We start from the raw sequence: 23,204 nt of genomic DNA, 5'->3' as shown, positions 1-23,204 counted from the left end.
TAAACTCAAAACTACACATATAATTGAGATGGGTGGTAGCTCCAAAATTTTTCACAGAAGGGATTCCTATTCAAGAAAAATTAGAGGCCAATGCTACAAACAACAGAGAAGGTAAATGAGTTCTAGGAGCCAGATGAGTCTAGACGGCATCAAATAGAGAACCTATTTAAGGTTCAATATCCTACAATGCATATACAAATAAAGATTTTTTTCAAATGCCTTTCCATAATCCATGCTGATATAAGAATAACTTACCTCATCCTGGACTCCACTGGTAGTAGTCAACTTGCTCCCATCAGTAATTGTAATAATTATTGCTGGCTCCAAAAAAAAGGGGTTTCTTCCCTAAAGTCAAAAAAACATATTGATCATATTAAGATCTAAAAATGAGCTTAATTTTTCTAAGTAAAAAGTCAATTTTCAGAAAATATATAAATCCTCTTTTCTTGCTTTTAAAGTTTATTTACAACTATACCTTTTGTACATTTTGAAAAAAGGTTGAGAGGGAAACATAAACTAAACAGGGGTTAACCTTAAAGGGTTGGAATTAGAGGAAAAAATGGATTTTTCCCTTCTTTCTACATTTTTATATTGTATTAATTTTTACAGTGAGCATCTATACTTAACTAAAAGTATTTAATGTCTTACAGTTCAATTCTAATGATTTGACATATTTAAATATTACAAATTAACATAATTTTTAACTTCTTCAACATTTACCAAGTAATCTACACCTACAGCAAAGTATCTAGCCATGTGATCCAGTACAGAGATGGAAGGGCTCCATGAGCTGGTTCCAAAGAAACACAAGGCCTGCCCTGAGCTTAGCGAAACAGTCCATTAAGAGAAGTCAAAATTAAGAAGGATGGCCACGTAAAGAAACTGCCTGGCCAGAGGAGTAAAGAGCAGAGCAGCAGCACAGGCCACGAGTGAAGCAGGGGCACAGAGCTCTTAGCGCTCTGCAGTTCAGGTGAGCCAACCTCACTAACTCCCCTTCAACTCTCGGGCCGGGTCACTAACGCTGTGATCACTTCCAGGGGACAGGTTCTGTTAGGGGCTCAGATAAACATGAGCTTATCTCTTACACATCAATGACTCTCATCTGCAATACTGAAGCACATTTTGTATAACTCTTTAAGACAAAACCATGACCAAAGGGAGAAGTTAAGAGAGGGCAAACACTAAGTTTGAAATCAAAAGTATCAAATTCTCTGCTACTCAAGTGTTCAAGAAAGGACAGAAAGATGTTTTGTTGGGTACGATATAAAACAGCATGTGACACAAGTACATTTTAACATGCATATGAATCACTTGGAGATCTTAACAAAATGCAGGCTCTGGTTCACCAGCTCTGGGACAAAGACTAAGGTTTCACATTTCTAGCAGGCTAGGAGACAGGAAACACAAAAGTCCACTGACCACACACAGAATAGCAAGGATGCAGCATGTGATATTTTACAGTTCTGTAACACTTCCCTTATATTTATATAACTCTCAATTATTAGCAGGTTACAGCACATACTCATTTGCTGATTGAGTTTACACACACTTTCCACATACAGTCATTCTGATTATAACCTAATCATAAAGAGGGAGCAGGGGGTATTTGGTATATTAAACTTCTTGATCAAGTTAAGAAAGTGTAAATGTACGTAAATGACATAAACATTTTTCAAACTAGTGTCCAAGAAACAATGGTTCCAAGTAGAGAAAACGTCCTCTGGTCAGATCAAATTAAAATATGTTGGAATAACCTCTAAAGGCTTTCAAATGCAGTTGCATTCAAATGTTCCTAGAACCTTGCAGGAGAACGATGTGATTTCTCTCCCTTCTTCCTCTACAACAATCATGGGAGATGGAACACATTTTGGAAACATTACTATCCTCTCACACCATTCACCCCCAACATACACAATAAATTCTCATAACACGGATCTCCTCTTCAATCTAGAAACAGGCAGTGTTCATTCCCAACCTTTGATCTTTGATTGGTTTCCTCATGAAGAATGCTTTTCCTTTTCCCTGCCCACAACCCATCTAATTCCTCATCATTTTTTAAGGCCCAGTTTAAGCCTTCCTCTCCTGCCTTAAAACTTTCCCTGATTATTCTGGCCTTGACTAATTCACCCCCCCTTTCCCTCTCCAAATTTTAATAGTGGTAATTTTAAAACTTAAATAAAAATATAAACATAACATTTCCCCAAATAAAACTAGACCTGGAGTGCTTTCATGGAGTACATTTTGAATATACTTCCCTACAACAAGCATCTGTTCCTTATGTTCACTTTAAATATATTACACCTTACACAATAACGTGAATATCATTGAACTCTACACTTGAAAATAGTTAAGATGGTAAATTTTGTTAACACAGTCTTACTACACTTTTAAAAAACACACATCTTGTATTGTTTGCTACTGTTTCCTGTGTTTGAATGACGGAAGGCAAGGATCATGTCATCATTCTTCCTCAGCACTGAGCACAAAATATTTAAAGCACTGGACACTTAAAGCACTGATTATAGCCTAATATAGACCTGTCCGAGTTCACAGAGCCAATCAGAATTACTCAAACTTCAACAAGCTTCAAAAAATATAGAAGTCATCTTTACTGCAATATAAATGAATGCTTCCCAAACTTACTACACTAGGCAGTAAGAGCATTCGAACCTCCTTCCTACTTACATCCATCCAGTCATCCACTGTCCATTCATTCATGTTTGCCATTCAAGCACTGAGTGACTACTCTACATCAAGAACTCTTAGATGCATGATACATAATCTCTATTCTCATGCATAATAAAAGTATGTACCAATGGACATACAATAACTCTCCTCTCCTCTTCTCTGCAAACATATTTGGCTACAAATATATTTGGCAAAAGGAGATAAAATCAAGACGTCCTCGTCTGTATCTTACTTTCATCCTTAAGCTGAAACTACTTTGACTGACTTGCTTCCTTTAATAAACAAATCAGCAAATCTATTAATGCCACCAGGGCATGGACTAAATAATTGCACAGGTATCTCTGCGTCACCTTTATATTTTAACCTAAATCAAAGTCATATTTTCTGTTCAAAAGGTTGAAAACCATCTATTTTCTACTCTTATTTCTGTGTAAGCACACTCATAATTATCCTAAAAAACCAAAGGATTTGTCATATTTATAATTAAACTATGCAGTTATTAAAAACTTCATGGATGATGTCCACCCAAAAACTCAAACACATACTTATTTTAGAACCATAATGTCTAAAAATCAAGTTCAAATGTATTAAAACTTAGCAAAAAGTCTTTAAGTTATGAAAATTTAAGCCAAATTTAAACATTAAAATCAAAGTTACTTTTTCTTGACAACAAAGCTCTTAATTGATAGTTTACTGGAGCCTTGTACACATAATACTCTTCAGAGTCTATGCTTAAAATTACTGTAATAACCAGGCACTTGATAATAGCAATAAGCACTTATATTTATCTCAGCTGATCCTAAAAACTTGGTGAAGTAAAAATGTTTAATCATGGAGATTAAACGATATAACCCTAAGTCACACAACTGATTTTGGCAAAGCCAGAAAGTGATTCCAACTCTAAATTGCATGGTTTTTCTGAAGCATCTCAATGTCCTAATAGCAGCAGCATGAATACAATTCTACACCAACCTGGACTGTGCCATTTCCATGCAACAAAGAATGGTATTACAATTGCAGTTGTTGTTGTTTAGTCACTAAATCCCGTCTGATTCTTTTGTGACCCCATAGACCCCACCAGGCTCCTCTCTCCATAGGCTTTCCCATAGGCAAGAACACTGGAACAGACTGTCATTTCCTTCTCCAGGAGATCTTTCCAACCCAGGGACGGAACCTGCCTCTCCTGCATTGACAGGCGAGTTCTTTTCCAGGGAAGCCCCCAGTATTACAGGATTACAATCAGTTTGGTTTTATTTAATATACTCTACCTGCAGTAAAATTAACTATGTACGATAGGACTACTCCATTATTTGGTTTCCTGTTGCTCCGTGATGTCTTATTTCCTGCAGTTCTGTGATGCTTTATCAATTTTTCTATATATAAATCAATATACCACTCCCCCAAGAAAAACACAGTAAAACAAAATGTTGTACATATTCCTTACTTTTGAAAACTCTAACTTCAATCAACTTTCAGACACGATATATACAAATGGAAAAACAATATTAAAAGCTTTTAATGACTTTTAAATTTTGGAAAATACAAGTTAAGATCAAAGGCAGAAAAAAGTAAAGAAAAATATGGCCATCCTCATTCACCTCTTTACTCATTTAACTCTACTGTGCCTAAAATCCCTTCCTTTCTTATGAGACAGTTTAGTCAAGAATCACACTAAGAAAAGGAACAGTATTAGTTATGATAAAAATTAGAATAATGACTTAATGAATGTAATTTACACACAGACAGGGGTTTCTTTATTTCCCCAGGGAAAAATTATCCCAACCTCCACATAAAAATTATTGTATTAACATTTATCTAAGCATAAATTTCTAAATATCCTGCAAAAAATGACCAGACCATGTTGTGTTGATAAAGTTTTCTTACATATAGTTTTAGGCTGTTCCTCCTCTGCCTTTTCTAGTACGTTTACCCTTGGCAAAAGCATGTAGACAACTGGAATCCTTCTCTGATATTATCTTTTACCCAGCAAACTAAAACACATTTTCTGTTGTCTGCCAGTATCACAAGATTATTTTTTTCACGTTTTACAAAAATCTGCAAAGTTTAATGGGAGAAGGCAATGGCAACCCACTCCATTATTCTTGCCTGGAAAATCCCATGCACGGAGAAGCCTGGTAGGCTGCAGTCCATGGGGTCGCAAAGAGTCGGACACGACTGAAGAGACTTAGCAGCAGCAGCAGCAAAGTTTAATAATTCTCAAAACTTGAGTCACTATTCTACATTTTTATTCTTAATAAGGATATCTATGATGTCACTCAATTTGGAGATAGTTCATATTAGAATTTACCTCAACATTCACCTCAGTCATAAAGGTAGTATTTATCTTCGAGTCGAAAAGAAAAAAAAAAAATTTAAGGTCTGCTACGACCAAGGCAGCCAGTAGAGGGACTAAAAGTTTACTTATGCCATTAGCAGAATTAAACTCAGATGTTTTCCTCTCAGAACCCTGGTTCCTGGCATAAAGAACCTAGACATACAACCCCTCCAAAAAAAAATACGGCGCAAAGTATAAATCTACCTCTAGAGCTATTTACTGATGGAAACCTTGTCATTTAGAAAATTTAAATTTAATATCAGCCAAAAGTCTCAAGTAAGAGTTGTGCTAAAGATAAATACAAAAACTTTCACTTCACATATATTCTCTCAATAATTTAACATTATTGTGATGTTAAAGTAAAGCATAAAATCTTAATATGAAAATTTTAAAAATAAAATTAAAATAGATTTATCCAACTAAAACCTATTGCAATTTTGCAAAAAACTGCTTTGGAAATGTTAAAACAAGTTATTAGCATTCAGCAAAAATAGTTTTTAAAATGTAAAAATAAGCCTAATTTTCCTTCAAATAAAAACCAACCTGGTTCTCGGATTCAGAAGTTTTAGTTTTACCCAAGAAATTTAAAATGCGTGTGTGTAGGAGGGGCCCACAGGAGTTTTACTGTACCCTTAAGCTTGTCTTAGCTATTATCTTTTGAAGTGAGAGTGAAAGGAAGGTGGCGCTAATATTCAGTAGACCTCTCAGTGGCTACCTCTGCTGCAGGACCAGAGGGCTCGTTTTCCTTCCATGCCACCATGCTCCACCATATGGGTGCTTTAAACAAATCCCAGAAGGACAGCCAAGTGCTTGTCTATGTTACACTTTTCCCAGGACAGGGAAAATGGGCACCAGAGATCTGCTCTCTGACTCTGTCCTGTGACAGTATCTTCAGCTTACCGACATCTATCACCAGTGAGCTATTCTGCTATGTGTCAAGAAAGCTATGGCCAATGGAAATCAACAAAAAAGATGTTTAGATGTACAATGTTATATGTCTAGGCTAAAAGTATATTGCCGAGCAGAAAATCAAAAACTTTCAGAAATAGCCTGTGCTTTTTTCCTATTCAAAACTTCCTTTTCAAGCAAATTACAGTGACAACAAGTAAAAATGTAAAGAAATGGAAAGGGCACCTTTAAGAAATAACTACATCACTGAAGGTTCTCATGCATATACTGGACAAGGGCCTAGCAGGAAGGCAGCTAAAAATTTTGTAAGTTAAGTTCAAGACTAGAAGCTTTCAGTTCCCTTTATTTACATCTCCGTGGAATCTGCATAAATAGTAAAAATATGAAATGAAGCCTGCATTCATTATCTACCCTATTTTCCTCTAATACCATAGATAATAAAGAAGTAACAATATATGGTCTTCTAAAATGATTAACCAACCACCTCATATTCATTTAGAAACTTTCTGACACTTCCCTTTATGTTGTCAAAAATCAAATTCTATAAAAAATAGAAACATTAATATTAAAAATATTCTACTTTAAACCTATTTCTAAAAGAAAAGCATCTAAGAATGCAATTCACATCCAAAGTCTTATTAATCATAATACTAATAAACACTTTTACAACTATACAGAATTGAGAAAAGGTTTTAATACATACTGTGTGAAACAAGTCAACCAGAATCAATAACATTCTTTAGTTCAATATTGCTCAAACTTCAGACACTTGAAAATCACAACCAGAATATCTATTTACAATACTTATATACTTAATATTTTTAACTCAGTATTATTTTTTTAGCTTCAAACTCTAGCAATAAGACCTATGAAATCAGTTTTGATGTGCAAATTGTATTTTCTATTCAATACTCACTGTCAGTAATACTGTTTAGCTTTTGTTTATTAAAGGATGAGAAGGTTCATTATATTATAGGGATGAATACACAACTACTTAATTACACGTTCCAAAGAAAATATAATAATTATTTAAGCCACTAACAGCCCAACAGGCTTACATTAAAATCAATACTCCAAGGCCAGAAATACAAGCCTTATGTTTGTTTTTGAATTCAGCAAGATTATTACTTTTACAGTCAAGATCCCAAGTGGTATGGCATAAATAAGTCTTTGATGTAAAAATTCAGATATTCATCTTAAGAAATTAGTGCAAATTAGTGCTTTTAAATTAATACTTTTGATTATGTAGAAGAGATTTCTGAAGGATACACACTATAAACTGATTTACCATGGTAGCCTCTGAAGAACTGAGTTGAGCAACTATATAACTTTCTCTAATGCTTAAACTTTTTTTTTTTTGTAGTTGATTTATTTTTTATTGGAGGCAAATTATTTTACAATATTATATTGGTTGGTTTTGCCATACATTGATATGAATTTGCCCCGGGTTTACATAAGTTCCCCCTCCTGAACCCCCCTCCCACCTCCCTCCTCCCTTTATCCTCCCTCTGGGTCATCCCCGCATGCCAGCCCCGAGCATCCTATAACATGCATCGACCCTGAACTGGTGATTCGTTTCACATATGACAACATACGTGTTTCAATGACATTCTCCCAAATCATCCCACCCTCATCCTCTCCCATAGAGTCCCAAAGACTGTTCTATACATCTGTGTCTAACCATGCATTTATTACATATTCAAAACAAGTACTCTTCAAAATTAAAATGTGCTTAATATTAAAAAATAAAACTTTTTAAAAAATCTGCTAATACATAAAAATCTAGTACTTAGAATATGCTAAAGCATAAACTTTAAAAACATGTTAAAATTCCTCATTAAAAGCAATACACTTTTAGTTTCCCTGGTGGCTCAGAGGTTAAAGCGCCTGCCTCCAATGCGGGAGACCCGGGTTCGATCCCTGGGTCGGGAAGATCCCCTGGAGAAGGAAACGGTAACCCACTCCAGTATTCTTGCCTGGAGAATCCCCCCAGAGAAGCCTGGTAGGCTACAGTCTACGGGGTCGCAAAGAGTCGGACACGACTGAGCGACGGGACGGAACGGAACTCCGTTATACAATTGTACACTAAAACAGTTTATCTAATTCCTTATTTTTAAAAAATAGCATTAGAAAGAGATGGAATAAGACTAGCCACAGTAGGAGGGAATCGTACATATTAATTTTAGCATAATGACTGAGGGGCAATATCCTAGGATTTGATTGAAATAATAAACCAAATACAGGTGACCCCTGAATGCAAGGTTTAGGGGTGCTGACCCCTGCAGAGTCAAAAATCTACATATAACTTTACAGCCAGCCCTTTATATCTGCAATTTCACAACCTCAGATTCAACCAACCCCCAAATGGTTGTAGTATGTAAGAAATTCCACATGATAAGTGAACCTGTACAGTTCAAACTTGTGTCATTTAAGGGTCAACCATACTAGTAATGTTAAATATATTCACTATCAGAACTGAAAAATTAGAAGCTTGACTTTGTGGAAAAAAGTTTTAGAAATTCAACAAATGGTAAGACTAAGGAAAGTAAAATAAATTCAAAATATCTGAAATAGTATATGGATTGCATAGTATTAATTTAATTTCAACAAAATATGTAATAATAAGAGATTAGGGAATTTCCTGGTGGTCCAGTGGGTAGGGCTCCACACCCTCAGTACCGATGGCCTAGTTTGATCCCTGGTCTGGGAACTAAGATGCCACAAGCTGCTGGGGTGCAGTCAAAATACAAATAAAATTTAAAATTAAAAAAATGTTAGAAACATAACAGAGAAAGTAAAAAAATAAACACAAAGATAAAATGAAACACATTTTCATGGGGAAAGTTATACAGCAATAATGCTGGAAATCTGACCTCCAAAAAAAACACACATCTTCCTATTTTACCAAAAATAATTATCTCCTTGGGTGTTGATTACCACCAAACCTACAGATATCACATTTGTAAAAGTCTGATTAAATCATTATCATTACTTCCTTCTAAATATCCACATTATGAATATACTCTCAAAAGAATCAAATATAACATCTGTCCTACAAAAAAGATGGACTTCTATCTCAGCATTCTATTATACTATCTTCAAGACCACAACTGAAAATGAAGAACCGCCTAATAAACAGTACTTATCAGTAAAGTTAGCAATTAAAGTATCAAATTTAATAAAGGAAAATAATTCATGATAAGCACTTGGAAAAACTAATAGTCTGTTGTTTTTCATATGCTATGGCTTAAATAATAATTTAACTGGATAAACCAAAATGTGAGATTAATTTTGAGAGGCTCTACTATGTTTAAAAAAAAAAAAAAAAAAGTATGGAATTTTTGTTTTCTGGGAAAGAATTTGTGGTAACCCAATTTCATAAGATATTTTTAGGAGAAAATATTTAAAATTCTCCAAATTCATCATTGAGGTATATGAACTTGAGTAAAAGAATTTCTAGAAATGCACTCTGGTTAGATTCTGATCCAAACATTTATAGATGCTTGTACTAAACACCATCTCAAGTGTTTATAGATTTAAAATTTTCAAAATAGATGACATACTTGGGAAACAAAAAACTCAGCACATAATATATGGATCTATTGTTAAAAACAAATTTTTATAAGACTTACTAACTATACATACGAATCCACCAAGGTTTTACACTAGAAATGAACCTCATGAAAAAGCAGATGTCACATATGGATGGGTTTGTGCCTACAAAGAATGCTACATGCTTTTGCTTGACACTACAGCACACTGAAGGAGAAGGCAATGGCAAGCCACTCCAGTACTCTTGCCTGGAAAATCCCATGGATGGAGGAGCCTGGTAGGCTGCAGTCCGTGGGGTCGCTAAGGGTTGGACACGACTGAGCGACTTCACTTTCACTTTTCACTTGCACACATTGGAGAAGGAAATGGCAACCCACTCCAGTGTTCTTGCCTGGAGAATCCCAGGGACGGGGGAGCCTGGTGGGCTGCCGTCTATGGGGTCGCACAGAGTTGGACACGACTGAAGTGACTTAGCAGCAGCAGCAGCATAGCACACTGAAATGGAAGCTCTAAGAACATAAGATAAACTTTCTATATAAGGATTTACATTCAATATAATCTTGTTTGGGATTAGACATTATCCATTCTGCATTAACAAAATTTAGATGTAAAGATCCTTTTCTCTTTCTACTACCTCCTTAGGCCCAGGTTTTCCTTCTAACTTACTGGTTTGAAAACCGAGATTGACAAAAATGTACAATAAAAATTCAAAATTTTACATTAATGTCTTCCAAAGTACATAAATGATCAAAACCATCAAAACTCAGGCATTACATCAGGAGTCACAAAAACATCACTTTGCTTATTCCTAATAACCCAAAAGTACTATGATCTGTCATTATCTTATGGACCCAGCCTTTGTAACAATCACCACTATGGTTCATAGTCTAACCTTCCACAAAGGTTACTGATCATCTTCAATTTCTATGATTAAAAATAATCAATTGTTCTTAATCCTCTCAGAAGAGTTGTTTGGATGCTTCTAGTGTTTATAAACTCCAGAATAACCAGAAGACTTTGTTGATGTTTCCTGATTCCTAACTTGCTTCACCTGCTTAAGACAAAGGGAGAGTTTTCCTTCAACACTGATGCCAGCACAAAACTTGTCAATGACTTAGTCAAATTACCTTACTACTCTAATAGCTAAGGCTACATTATTTTTTCTCACATATTCAGAACTGTTTTCCTTTCTAGAACAAAATTTTTAAGAAGATATAATCCTTCCAAGGACCTTCACATGTTCCCCAGCTTATCTGAGAAAAACTAACAGATGGAAAATGTTAAAATGTCATTTCCTTTTAAGAAAAGATTAAAGAAAAAAGTATGTAGGACCTAGAATAAGTTTTGATAAGTCGCCACTAGGCTGGGAAAGGCTACCCACTCCAGTATTCTGTCCTAGAGAATTGACAGTCCATGAGGTCGCAAAAAGTCGGACACGACTGAGCAACTTTCATTCACTCAAGCAAATGTAAATTTGTCCTCTGATTACCACTAATTCTGTTATAAGATTTTTAAGTTAAAATACTTCTTAGGTTGATACAGAGCCCCTGTTTGAGTTTCCTGACACACACAGCAACTAGAGGGGTGGGGTGGGGAGAGACGGGAGGGAGGTTCAAAGGGGAGGGGATGTATGTGCACCTATGGCTGGTTCGGGTTGAGGTTTGACAGAACCCAGCACTCTGTAAAGCAATTATCCTTCAATAAAAAAAAAAAGTAAAAAAAATACTTTTTAGGTGCAATTATCCCTCAATACATCAAATTTCAAATCATACAGGCCCTAACAGAAACATCATCACATAAAATAATCCTTCCAGGCTCATCCCAAATAAACCTAATTACAAACAATAAAAGGAATCATACATTTTCCATTTGACTTTTCTTCTGCAGAAGAACATCTTTCACCTCATCCTATCCTGAATTCTAAAATACACTGCTACAAAGCCCTAAAAATGGTCTAAGATCGAAAGTTCCTCAAAGAAGCTTAAACCTTTCTTGCTTTGAAAATCAAAAACATACTTGCTTGAAGTACTCATTGTTGTCAAAGTTATAGGTATGGGGGGGGAGATTTCATAACACTCAGGGAAAAGTATTTTGGAGAAATCTAGAAAGCTTCAATTCAATGCCAAAATCCACTATGTCCCCAGTGGCAAGGAATTTCACTTGAGGTGCAACTGCTGGACAGCTAATTTGAGCTTCTTGTGATGTATGCATGTTGGGTTATAAAAAAAAGTTTACTGTTTTTTCTCAAAGGCTGCAGATTAGAAAAGTTTTTCTAAGCAGGCACTTTGCTAGATGATTAACAAATGTTCTTTTCAATCCTTAAAAACGTTTTCAATTGGTATTATCACCATTTTGTGGGTGACAAAATTGAGGCAAAGTTAAGGGACTTGTCAGTCAATACAACATCAGCTAGTAGCAGCAGAGCCTGGCACAGCCAGTTCTAACGGGAAGCAGTTCGTTCTTCATCACATTTCTTGTTCTTAAAAATCTGGATGAAAGACTCCATGTACCTACTATTCCTGTTTCTTTTAATTCAAATAAAAGGAAATTCACAGAAATGGTAATAGGTGTTATTACACTAACAAATTACAGTGTTTATCAATATTCACCACAATCCTACAAGATCAGATTCTTCCATTCTTATTTTCCTAACGGGGAAACTGAGGTTCAGAGATCACACAACTTGGGTGAAGAGCCAGATTTTTCTGAATTTTAAAAACAATGCCGAGAGATTTTCAAAAGTATCTTACATCAAAGGAAACTAACTGGTAGTTAACAAATTACAAACTGTCCAGGTAAAAACTTTTAATTACAATAGTAATACTGGCCGGCATATGACACTGGAGAAATCAACTGACTGACTGACTAGGGTAATAGTATTGTACTAACTACATCAGAAACTTAGTAAACTAGGAGTACAAAATCAAAAAGTGCCATCAAATATACATATATATATACACACACATACATACTCACATATACAAAATCCTGTCAACCATCCCCCATATTCACATTATTTTCCAGGGAGTAGGGAGAGACAAGGGACTCAGAAGGAAATCCAACTGAATATAACAAACAGTATTTTAACAGGGAGTTATAAGAAAAGCTAAACGCAACACAATGGCAAAATGAAATGCCTGCTTTTCAGAGGAACTGAGAGGCATATTCCACTGGAGAGCTCCAGATATAACCCCACCACCCAAAGGGACTCACATCTACAGGTTATACCTTTAAATAAAATACAAATTACTAATAAAATCTGCACGACTGTTTCCTAACCTATTGCTCTCTTTTTCATAATGTGAAATATTTCATAATGTGACAAAATTAAGCATTTAACTTTACTGGGTCTTATCTTCTATACTTATAAAATAAGGAAGATGAAGTCTAACATCACTTTCAATTCTAAATCCCCCCAAAACAATAAGTATAGTTAATACTTGCAGGAAGTCTAGTGAAAAGTTCTGTCAATAGATGCAAAAAGTTCAATTTGCTTTTCCAAGAGTATATATAAAAATTCAACTAAGCTTCACACATACTATATATATTTAAGGCGTATCTCAACAAAAAAGGATGGAGAAAAGAAGAGAGATCAGGGAATAAATTCTGTGGTCTGGGACCATGCTTAAATTAAGCAGATTAATAAATAATAAGGCTAAACAAAAATTAAGCTTGTATAAAGAAATTACTTCTTTAAAATGAAAGAAAACAGGGAATTCCACGCCAGTCCAGTGGTTAAAACCCGACACTTTTAACGGCTGTGGGCTAGGGTTCAATTACTGATCAGATCCTGCAAGCCACATGGCTAAAAACAGAAAATTTAAAAATAAAATGAAAAAAAAAAAAAAAAGCAGTGCTGATAATACATTAGTGTTGATCCACCAAAGGAAAAAAATCCACCAAAACAATTTATAAAAGTATAAATTTGAGTGGAGTATGACGACTAAAAATAAATTTAAATATTTAAGAAAACTAACTTATAAAATATTATAGTCTCCTTGCAGAAATCTGTAACACAAACATGGCTAAACAATACTTTTAGGTAATTCTGACCATAAATCAATTGAAAGTAATTGAATAAGTGATATTCTTTCATTCAAATATTTGTTCCTGGTCTTTTAATTTTCAAACATAATTTAAAGTATATAATTTTTCATACATAGCTTAATACTAAATTATTGACATTCTTTTGCATAAAGGGAAAATATTCTCTTTGAAGAAATGGAACATATTACTTCCACCTTTTGTACTTTTATTTTCAATAATTTCTAATCAAGAATGCAATGTCTTTAGGATATTCATTTTCATTTTCTTTTAAAACCATCACACCAAAGTGGTTTATCTATTAGAAAATAGATTCAGCGTGTAAAATGATGAAGACAAATTATAGCGAGTGTTTTCAAAGAAAATAAAACCTGGGTCTTGAAATCTGTCATAAATTACCACCTTCAAAATTACTGCTCAACAAGAAACAAATCATAGTCATGTTATACTACTTTGAGCTCAGTCAAACCTTATTAAAATATCCCTTGATTTACCCAATAGATGTGCTCCTCAAAAGTTCATTGCAAATCCAATGTTTGTAAGTATCATCTTAAACACACTAGGGGGAGCTCCCTATTTGAAAGAATCCTAAAATATGTGCTTTTGTCTTCTGAGGGGTCCTTTTCTAATTTACATTCCTATAAAAGAATGACTTTCTGACATATCTACTGAACTATATTCATCCAGTTTTCATTTAACACATAAAAAATTCTATTCTTTATCCCATGCTTATCAACTATCATTAAGACAACTTTGATCACATTACATTTACTTTTCACACTGCTTCCCCTAGGAAGCAATACAAAGCTCACTCCCCCCAAAAATAAATATATTTAGTATGTTAGATTTCAAAGCATGTAATAAACATAAGCTTTAAATATCACTAGATTTTCTTCACTGTACTTTCCAACAGGGAAAAATAATAAAAAACTAGAGATAAATAATTTATTCAGGGGAGAAAAGTATGTCTTGTATCTACTGAGCACTTCATAACTCTTGAAGTACATTTTACCATATCATCCCATTTCAACCTCTCATTGACTCTATAAGGGCATAAATGGCTTCATTACTGGCAATTTGGGAAACAAAGAAGCAGAGGCACAGGGTAGTAAAGTGACTGTCCAGTGTGACAGAGTAATTCAATGTCAAGGTCAGATTTTAAATTCCATTTTCACATTCCTAGCCACTGCTCTTCCTTTACACAATTAAAGATGGAGAAAAAAACATTTAAACCAGTTTGATTATAGAGGGCCCAATCCATCAGTAATTATTGAAAATAATTCCAGTGACTTTCCAAGACCCTTCAAAGGGGAGGACAGTCTCTTCAACAAATGGTGTTGGAAATACTGGATGTCCACATGCAAAAGAATGAAGCTGGACCCTTACTCCCTATATCATACACCAAAATTAATTTCAAATGGATTAAAGAAACAAATGTTAAGATGTAAAAGTAAACCTCCTAAAAGAAAATACGGAAAGCGTGAATACATTGGATTTACCAATGATTTCTTGGATATGACACCAAAAGCAAAGGCAGCAAAAGATAAACAGGAATACATCAAAAATAAACATCTGTAAAAAGAACAATCAACAGAGTGAAAAGGCAACTCATGGAGGGAAGAAAATATCTGCAAATTGCACATCTGATAAGAGGGTAATATCCAGAATATTTAAAGAACTCCCACAAATCAACAACAGAAAAAAGTAACAATTAAAAAATAAGCCAAGACTTGAACAGACATTTCTCCAAAACCAATAAACAAATGTCCACCCAGCATATGAAGAGATGTACAATATAAATAATATTAAATAATCAGGTAAATGCAAATAAACCAATGACATAATATCTCAAATCCATTAAAAGGGCTAATATTAGAAAAAAGGAAAATAGTGTTATCAAGGATGTGGAGAAACTGAAATCCACTACTGGTGGGAATAGTAAAGAGTGCAACCTTTATGGAGAACAATATGGCCTTTTCTTAAATGTTTAAAAAACAGAATTATCAAACAATCTAGCAATCCTACTTCAGGGTGTAAAGAACTGAAAGCAGGATCTCAAGAGACACTTGCACACCATGTTCACAGCAGCATTACTCACAATGGCCAAAAGGTGGAAGCAGCCAGTGTTCATCACTAATGGACAGGCAAAATGTGGTATACACAGAAAAACTTTTAAAATGTGGTATATACATACAGTGGAATATTATTTACTCATAAGAAGAAATGACACCCTGATACATGCTACAACGTGGAATACTCTATGATTCCATTCACAGGAGCTATCTCCAGAGCAGTCAAATTTATAGAAACAGAAAGTAGAACGGTGCTGTTCTTTGACTGTCAGTGGCTGGGGTCAGGGGGAAATAAGGAGTTACTGTTTTGAAAGGGAGTTTCAGTTTTGAAAGATGAAAATGTTCTGGAGACTGGCTGCACAATAACCTGAACACTACTGAACTGTTCATTTAAAAACAGTTAGGATGGTATATTTGTTATTACATGCTTAAATTTAAAAAGTAGAAAAAAAGGGTTCAGAGACTTCAGCACAGAATGTTCAAGGATAATAATCTACTTTCTTTTGAAAAGATATCTATAGGTCAATAAATACCAAACTACTGTTTATACATTTCTTGGTAGCCTAAAGGAAACCAAAAACCCAAATGGGAATCAAGTTTTCATTACTTTAGCTGCCAGAGTTAAAAGAAAAACCTTTATTACATACTACCTGAGAACTAAATGGGGACCGCTTTGGTGAAGAGAAAAAGGCAGTATTACTAGAAATCTACCTGAATTATCTGCTTCATTCACAAATAGTTCTTTATGCTGAAGAATAAAATTGGCTGGCATTATTCTCCCCGAGATTCACTCAATTTGATCTTGCCTAAAAGCCACCATTTTTCAATGAGGTAAACACTTGGAATAGAAATCCCTCAAAAGATTAAACACGTATTTTATCTCTTTTTATGTTGTTACTCAAGGATTGTCTTCACCAAAGGTACAGAGTAGAACCATTCTAAGTCCTGGAACAACTGAATCAGCACTAGTGTATTGAGTGTGGCATCAGTCCAGTGACAAAAATGATGAACTGCAGGTCAGAGTAATATTTAGCAGCTAAACCTAACCAGAACCTAACTTTAACAATGCTGAAAATATTGACAGAAAATAGAAAAACTTCCTAAAGTATGAAAAATAAACCAATCTACCTATGAACTTTTAATCAGATATACATGTCCCAACAGATATTAAGGCAGGATCAAATTTTCAGTGCCTCTTTAAAAAAATCAGCATTATTTGAAACCCTGGTGAACACATGTTAAAAAAAATTTTATCAGATTTAGCTGCAATAAGCAATTGACTAAATTGTTACTAAAATTTATAAGGAAGACTGACTACACATCATCCCATGAGTGTAGAAATATCAGCAAATGGTACTAATTGTCAAATTTAAAAGGATTTAAACATGCAAGGAATTTATTAGTGAGATATCCAACGTGCTTGAGAAAACATTCATGAAGAACCATTTTTTTCTCAGCCACTTTAACTTTGCTGATGCCCTGCAAGTTCTTAGTATACTAGCTAATAGCTCAAACATGTTTTAATTTTAAGTCTGTTAATGAAACTTATGCAATAAATAGCTATTAAAAACTCTTGGAATTGATTCTGGAAACCCGTATGTGCACGTACGTGGGTGGGAGGAACGTGTGGAGGTTATCTGTATAGATATGCAGACATATAGAAACCCCATTTAAGTGTTTTAGCAAAACTTTTTCAGAAGCTTATTTTAAAGGTTTTTAGATGCTTTATAAACTCAATATGCCCTTTCATCTAGCTCACCTTTTCTCATTTCCTTCAACTACTGAGATTACACAGAAGTATTTAGTATTATGGGCTCCACAGATCCTAGGACAGAGCATGAGAGGGGAAGTACTTAATGTAGAAACACTGAGGTTACAGAAAACAGGTATTTCACAAAAAATAGGCAGACAATCTCACAAAGAAAACATATGAACTATTCACTATTAAATATATGCTGCTGCTGCTAAGTCGCTTCAGTTGTGTCCGACTCTGTGCGACCCCATAGACAGCAGCCCACCAGGCACCCCCGTCCCTGGGATTCTCCAGGCAAGAACACTGGAGTGGGTTGCCATTTCCTTCTCCAATGCATGAAAGTGAAAAGTGTAAGTGAGGTCGCTCAGTCATATCTGACTGAGTGACCCCATGGACTGCAGCCTACCAGGCTCCTCCATCCATGGGATTTTCTAGGCAAGAGTACTGGAGTGGCTTGCCATTGCCTTCTCTGATTAAATATATGAGACACTCAAAATTCTCGATCATGTCTTTTTTAACAAGAAAATATGTATTTAAATCAGCAAGAAAAAACCTCATGATGAAAAATAGCTTCTGAAAAGACATTTTCTTCTAATTAAAAGATTACTCGTCATTTTCATTTGGAAAATGATGGCTTCCTAAGTTACTTTAATGCTAGTATCATTTTCATGTGCCGACTCATGGTATTACTCCTTGCCTCTTCACTTATTCATCAAAATAACTAAAAGGCATAATCTCTACCCTTTGTTGAATCAATAAATCCTCACATTCAAAAACATCCTCATCTCCAGGCTCTTCTCTTGGTGCAAGTGCTAAGAGCACAGCAGGACAACATTCAACCTCAAACTCTCGTGAACTTTACAGACAAGAACTTAAGTGTTCCCTGGTGGAAGACAACAATTGTGAAAAGGAAAATACAGGTTTATGTTACAAACATCCTCAGCCTCTCCATGACAGTTTTTTCTAAGGAAACACCTAAGGAATATTTTTAGTAGGAGGTAGGAAGTAAATATGTCTAAAAATCTTTCCCACTTATGAAATGTGATGCAGAAAAACAGAAAACTAATACTTCCGCTATACACTGACAACCTAACAACTAAATAACAAGTATACCTAATAATAAGGAAATAAGGATAACTGAGTAAGGGCAAGTTTCTTATCTGACTTTGAACTCAAAGTTTAGATCGAGACCTTATGCACTAAGACTGCATAGTACTACAGATAACAAAGGACTCTGAAAGGGAAATAAAACCATTTTTTTAAAGAAACAAACTGAAAAGTTCATGGCAAATCTGCCTAAATTACTAACAGCTAAAACATAAAGCAGCATAGAAAGGGGAAACAGAAATATTACTGTATAAGAAAATACACATTTACTAATTAAACAATGGAAGAACAATTCCATAAAAACAGAAACAAACTGACTCCAAGTTGAAACATATACTTTAAATGCAATAGGACTACATTCAACCATTTCCAAAGATGTTCAGGCAATGAATAGTTATCCTTAACAACTAAAGCATAAGCATTTCTAGAACAAGAGAACAATTCTGCTTCTATATAGAAAAAAAAAACCAAAAGTTGTAGTTGTGGGAAGGATTTTCCTGAAACTTGTGAAACTAATGAAAAGTGTGGCTCATGGAATTTATGAAAATAACATGTATACCAAAACGTGTCACTGTGGTACTAGTGCTCTGCACAACACAAACGGTCATCCTTTACTTCCTGGGCCAGTAACTCAAAAAGTGTCATAATGGACCATCTTGCATTATCCCATCATGAAGCATCATGTGATTTAAATATCTTGTCTCATCTTCAAATAGCTAAGAGCAAGAGCATTAGAGGAACTGGGGGAATTCAGGGAGAAAGGAAGGGTTCTTTCAAATTTTCCAACAGTCTCTCTTCCAAGGGTTGGGAGTTTAAAAACAAAATTCTGGACCTGCCATTTAATTCAAGAATGGTTTCAGAATTCTTCCTGCAGTGGCTTACTGCACACACTTCAAAAGCTGAGAAATCTTAATGTACTCAGCCAGTACACTGAAAATCTTTTTACCTTTATACAATGAAAATCTTTTTACCTTTCAGAATTGTTATACAACACGGTTAAACTAAGCCCTTTTACAACAAATAGAATAATTTCCTCTAACATTTAAGATCATTTTAATTAACTAGTGTCTGTCAGTCATTGCAAGGGTTGCAGTTGGGTAGGCCATCAGAGAAACAGTGTGGTGAAACAGGATGTTTTCCTTTTATTTCCGGAGTGAACTTTAAGGGATTAAAACTAAATTTATGTCAACTTTATAGTATTCGGATTCAAATTCTGAACCCAAATACATTTTAAGAAACAAACAAAAAAAAAAACCTGAGGGCTATAAAACCATATACTTTGTGGTCAGAATCCCACTTTTGTATTATGTGTATACTGTATTTAAATCTGCAATGTTTCACATTTGTATTTCACGGTATATAGCTTTTGGACTGGGCTGCTTGTCCACAGAAAGAAAAATCAACTGTGCTTCCACCTTAATATTCAACCTACCTGCCCATAGTTGTCTATGCCAGTTACTAATCTATTTAAATTTAATAAATCAAAAGCTGTCCTTAGGGATTGGCCAAGAGTCGTAAGTCCTTCAGCTTGAAGGTTTTTCAGTTCATTCATAAACGTTGCATGGTTTTCTTTCCATCCGGCCTGAAAAGAAAAATGTGAGAATTTCTTTTTTTCATCTTTTAAAGCCAGGTACACACGGACGGCCGTTAACAATCTGCCGTTCACCAAGCAGCTGCTCGAGTTTACTGTACGGTTTGGGGGTAAAGTGTCAATGCCGTCTCACTGCTAAGGAAACTCTCTTCCAGAGGTGGCCGAGAATAAACCTGCTGGCTCTACAGCTTTCCGTGGCTACCAGCCTTAATACTTCATAACTTCCCGAGGAGATGCACTCCCCAACCTCGTGCCCAAAAATCCAGGGATGCAGAGGTACTGGTGGAAAGCAGAAGTGAGCAGCACTTCCGAAGTTCACCCGGAGCTGTCCCACCGGCCCCGCGGCCCTCTCGGGGAGAATCCGGAGACCCGGCCCCGCTGCGCTGCACCCCACCCCACCCCTCACCGCAAGCCCCCCGCCCGCCGGCCCGCTCCGGCCTCGGGCCGATTCCCCTTTAATGCAAACCCGGGCTCTGCGCGGCCGGGCCCGGCTGTCACTCGGGCTAACTTGAATAAATATCCCCCACAGTTCATTGCTGCCGCTCACGCCGCGGAGGGGAAATGTCGGCCATGTTGATCGCCGCGCCGCCGCCGCCGCCGCCGCCGGGCCGGGCTGGGGAGGGGACGGCGGTGGCCCGGCGACTCCGCGCCGCGCCGGGACGCTCCGGAGCGGGGGCAGGGGGTGGGAGCCCGCAGGGGAAAAGACCTCGGCGCCCGCAGCCCAGCGGGTGGGGGAGGGGAGCATAAGGCAGGGTGAATGGGGGGCGGGGAGGGCGAGAGAGGAAGGCACGGGGAGGGGGGAGGGCGAGGGCTGTTACCTTGATAGCATAGGGCGGCTCTTCGAAAGTGACCAGCATATACCTGTCTCCTCGGCTGGCAGGGTCCCGGGCACGGAGCTGCGGGAGAACGGGTGGAAAACGGGAGCAGGAACAGGGCGGGCGAGAGGGAAGCACACAGGCGAGGTTAGCAGGCGGAGAAGGGGCGCCCAGCGGCCCCGCCGCCCCCCCCCCCAGTTACCGCACACGCCGCGGCCCCCCCCGACACACACACACACACACACACACACACACCGCCCGGGGCCGGAGCCCGGGCCCCGGCCGAGCCCGGCTCGCAGCGCCCGGCCGCCCGCGCGGTGGGGGAGGGGGTCCCCGAGCCCGGCAGCTCCCGCAGGCAGGTCCCCCGCACCTCCGCCTCGCCGCCCCGGCCGCCCTCCCCCCAACCCCTGCCGCCCGCGGGCCGCCGGGCGGGGGTCGCCCCCCGGGCTCGCTCGGTCGGTACCTTCATGAAGGTCTCTACCGCGCCTTTGGCCGTGTCCAGGTAGGTGGTGCCCAGATGGCTGCGCTGGTTCATAGAGGCAGACGTGTCTATCAGGAACAGTAAGATGGGCATAGTGCTGGCCGGGGACACCGGGGCCCGAGGTGGTGGAGAAAGAGATGGTAGAGGTGGCGGCGCCGGCGGCGGCGGCGGCAACCGCCGCTAACGCGGGGCGGGGGAGCGCGGCCCCCGGGAGGAAAACACCGTCTGGGTCTTTCCTCCGGCTGCGGGGAGTTTCTCCCCCGATAGTTGCGAGGAAACTCCCCGGACCCAGTCCTCCCCGTCGTACCCCCGCCGCCTCCGCCTCCTCCTGCCTGCCTGCCCGCTGGGGCGGGCGCCCGGCCGTCTGTCTGTCGGTCCGTTCCCCCCCCGCCTCGGGGGTCCCGTCCCCGCTCCCGGCCCCTGTGTGTGTCCCAGCGGGAGACGGGCCTGGCTCCCTACCCCACCCCCGGAGCAGGGAGTGGGGACCTGGGAGCTGGCGAAGAGGGGAGTGGGCTGAGGGGAGATTGGCCCTGGGGCTGTTGGGAGAAGTTTCAGGGACTCCCTCCGCACCCCGGCGGTGTCACCACTTTCTCAGCCCCTCTCGCTACTGAAGCGCTTTTCTCCCTCACACTCCGGTTTTAACTCGGGCAGGGGCCGCAGAGGCTCCGCCCTCTGACACGTCCTCGGGCCACGTGACGCACCGCCCCGCTAGTCTATTGGCTGCCCCCTGGCCCCTTATTAGCATATTCAAACAGCTCAGGGGCGGGGGAAGCTTGGAGGCCGGCTCCGGGAACTGTTACGGAGCACGCGCAGAGGCGGGGCGTCGGGTGCGCGCGAGAGCGAGCGCGAGGGGCGAGCCTGCGGGCCGGCCGACGCGGAGGCGGGCTCCGGGAAGGGGCGGGGACTGGCCACGGAAGGCCCGTGGGGCGGGGGCCGCGTCGGCGCGCCCAGGGCCGGCGCGGGTGTGAGTCTGCGCGTCAGGCACGGCGGCCTCTCCTTGGCTGTCGGAGGTGGTAGGGGTCGGGGGAAGGGAAATGGAGGTTGGCCTCAGCTCCTCTTCCAAGGTGTTGGTAGCGAACCCCTTCCCTGTGGGCCAGCGAGGAGGAATGAGTAGCGTGGTCAAAAGCCCGGGTAGGAGTTAGCGGCAGGCCCGCGGTCGCCCCCCAGAGGAGGGCTCCGGGCCGGCGGTCGTCGGAGGAGGTTCCTTGGCCCTCGGAGGGCCGGCCCCGGCGCGGGCGGGCCCGGGGCGGGGGAGGGGAAGTGAGAGGTTGTTTATGACCAGGAACTAATCTCCTCCGCGAGTCACACCGCTCCCGCTGGGGAGTGGGGACCAGGGGCAACACTCGCCCGCAGCCGCGCTTGGCCCTGGGCAGCGACCGAGGGCGAGGGCTGGACCTGGCCAGTACCCCTCTCGTTGCAGGACCCACCAGAAAGGATACAAACCCTTGTTTTTCCCCCTAACTCAACCCTAAAAGAACAGTGGGAAAGATTCAAATATCGATAAACTGTTTATTGCCCTTTTTATACTGGGAGGGAAATAACCCGTCTTACCCAAAGAAGTAACCTCTGTCAAGCCATATTTACTTAGAGCCATCGAATGTTAATTTTCTCAGCTAAAAGGGACCCTGGCAAATCATAATCCATTACTCTTTATTTAAACAAACTGACTTGGCTGCCCAGGTGACACGTAAGATTGGTTCTCCATAACCTTTCCAGTGCTCTTTCACATACACTGTATCAGGCTCCATCCAGATACTGCATGAGGGAAGACATTCTCGTTTAAAAACCAGCCCCTGTCATCAAGCCAAGTGACATAATGAATCTTATATGTCCGAGGAAAAGTTTCCTCAAATATAC

The 23,204-nt window shown here is 39.0% G+C and overlaps 1 protein-coding gene across 4 annotated transcripts in view; it reads right to left on the bottom strand.

Moving 5' to 3' along the window:
* The window catches only part of INTS6 (integrator complex subunit 6), a 104,458-nt gene extending 82,491 nt beyond the window's left edge, over positions 1–21,967 (bottom strand). For 3 of the 4 annotated variants that reach the window (XR_008685962.2, XM_055426160.2, XM_055426159.2), the window contains exons 1-4: positions 21,330–21,967; positions 20,870–20,947; positions 19,893–20,042; positions 256–345 (exon numbers count right to left, since the gene is read on the bottom strand). Coding sequence is in view for 3 of the 4 variants with exons in the window: in XM_055426160.2 (XP_055282135.1) it covers positions 256–345; positions 19,893–20,042; positions 20,870–20,947; positions 21,330–21,440 (429 nt within the window). In the remaining variant the exon portion in view is untranslated. Of the gene's footprint in view, positions 1–255; positions 346–19,892; positions 20,043–20,869; positions 20,948–21,121; positions 21,284–21,329 lie in introns of those variants that run through there. The other variant, XM_088842732.1, reaches the window with a different exon arrangement.
* Between the last annotated feature and the right edge of the window lie 1,237 nt (positions 21,968–23,204).

The sequence above is a fragment of the Moschus berezovskii genome, chromosome 13, assembly GCF_049115385.1.
Source record: "Moschus berezovskii isolate FMDL1 chromosome 13, NW_MosBer_1.0, whole genome shotgun sequence".
Lineage (NCBI taxonomy): Eukaryota > Metazoa > Chordata > Mammalia > Artiodactyla > Moschidae > Moschus > Moschus berezovskii.
The sequence above is the reverse complement of the archived record's forward strand: the minus strand, read 5'-3'. Positions and strand labels throughout refer to the sequence as shown.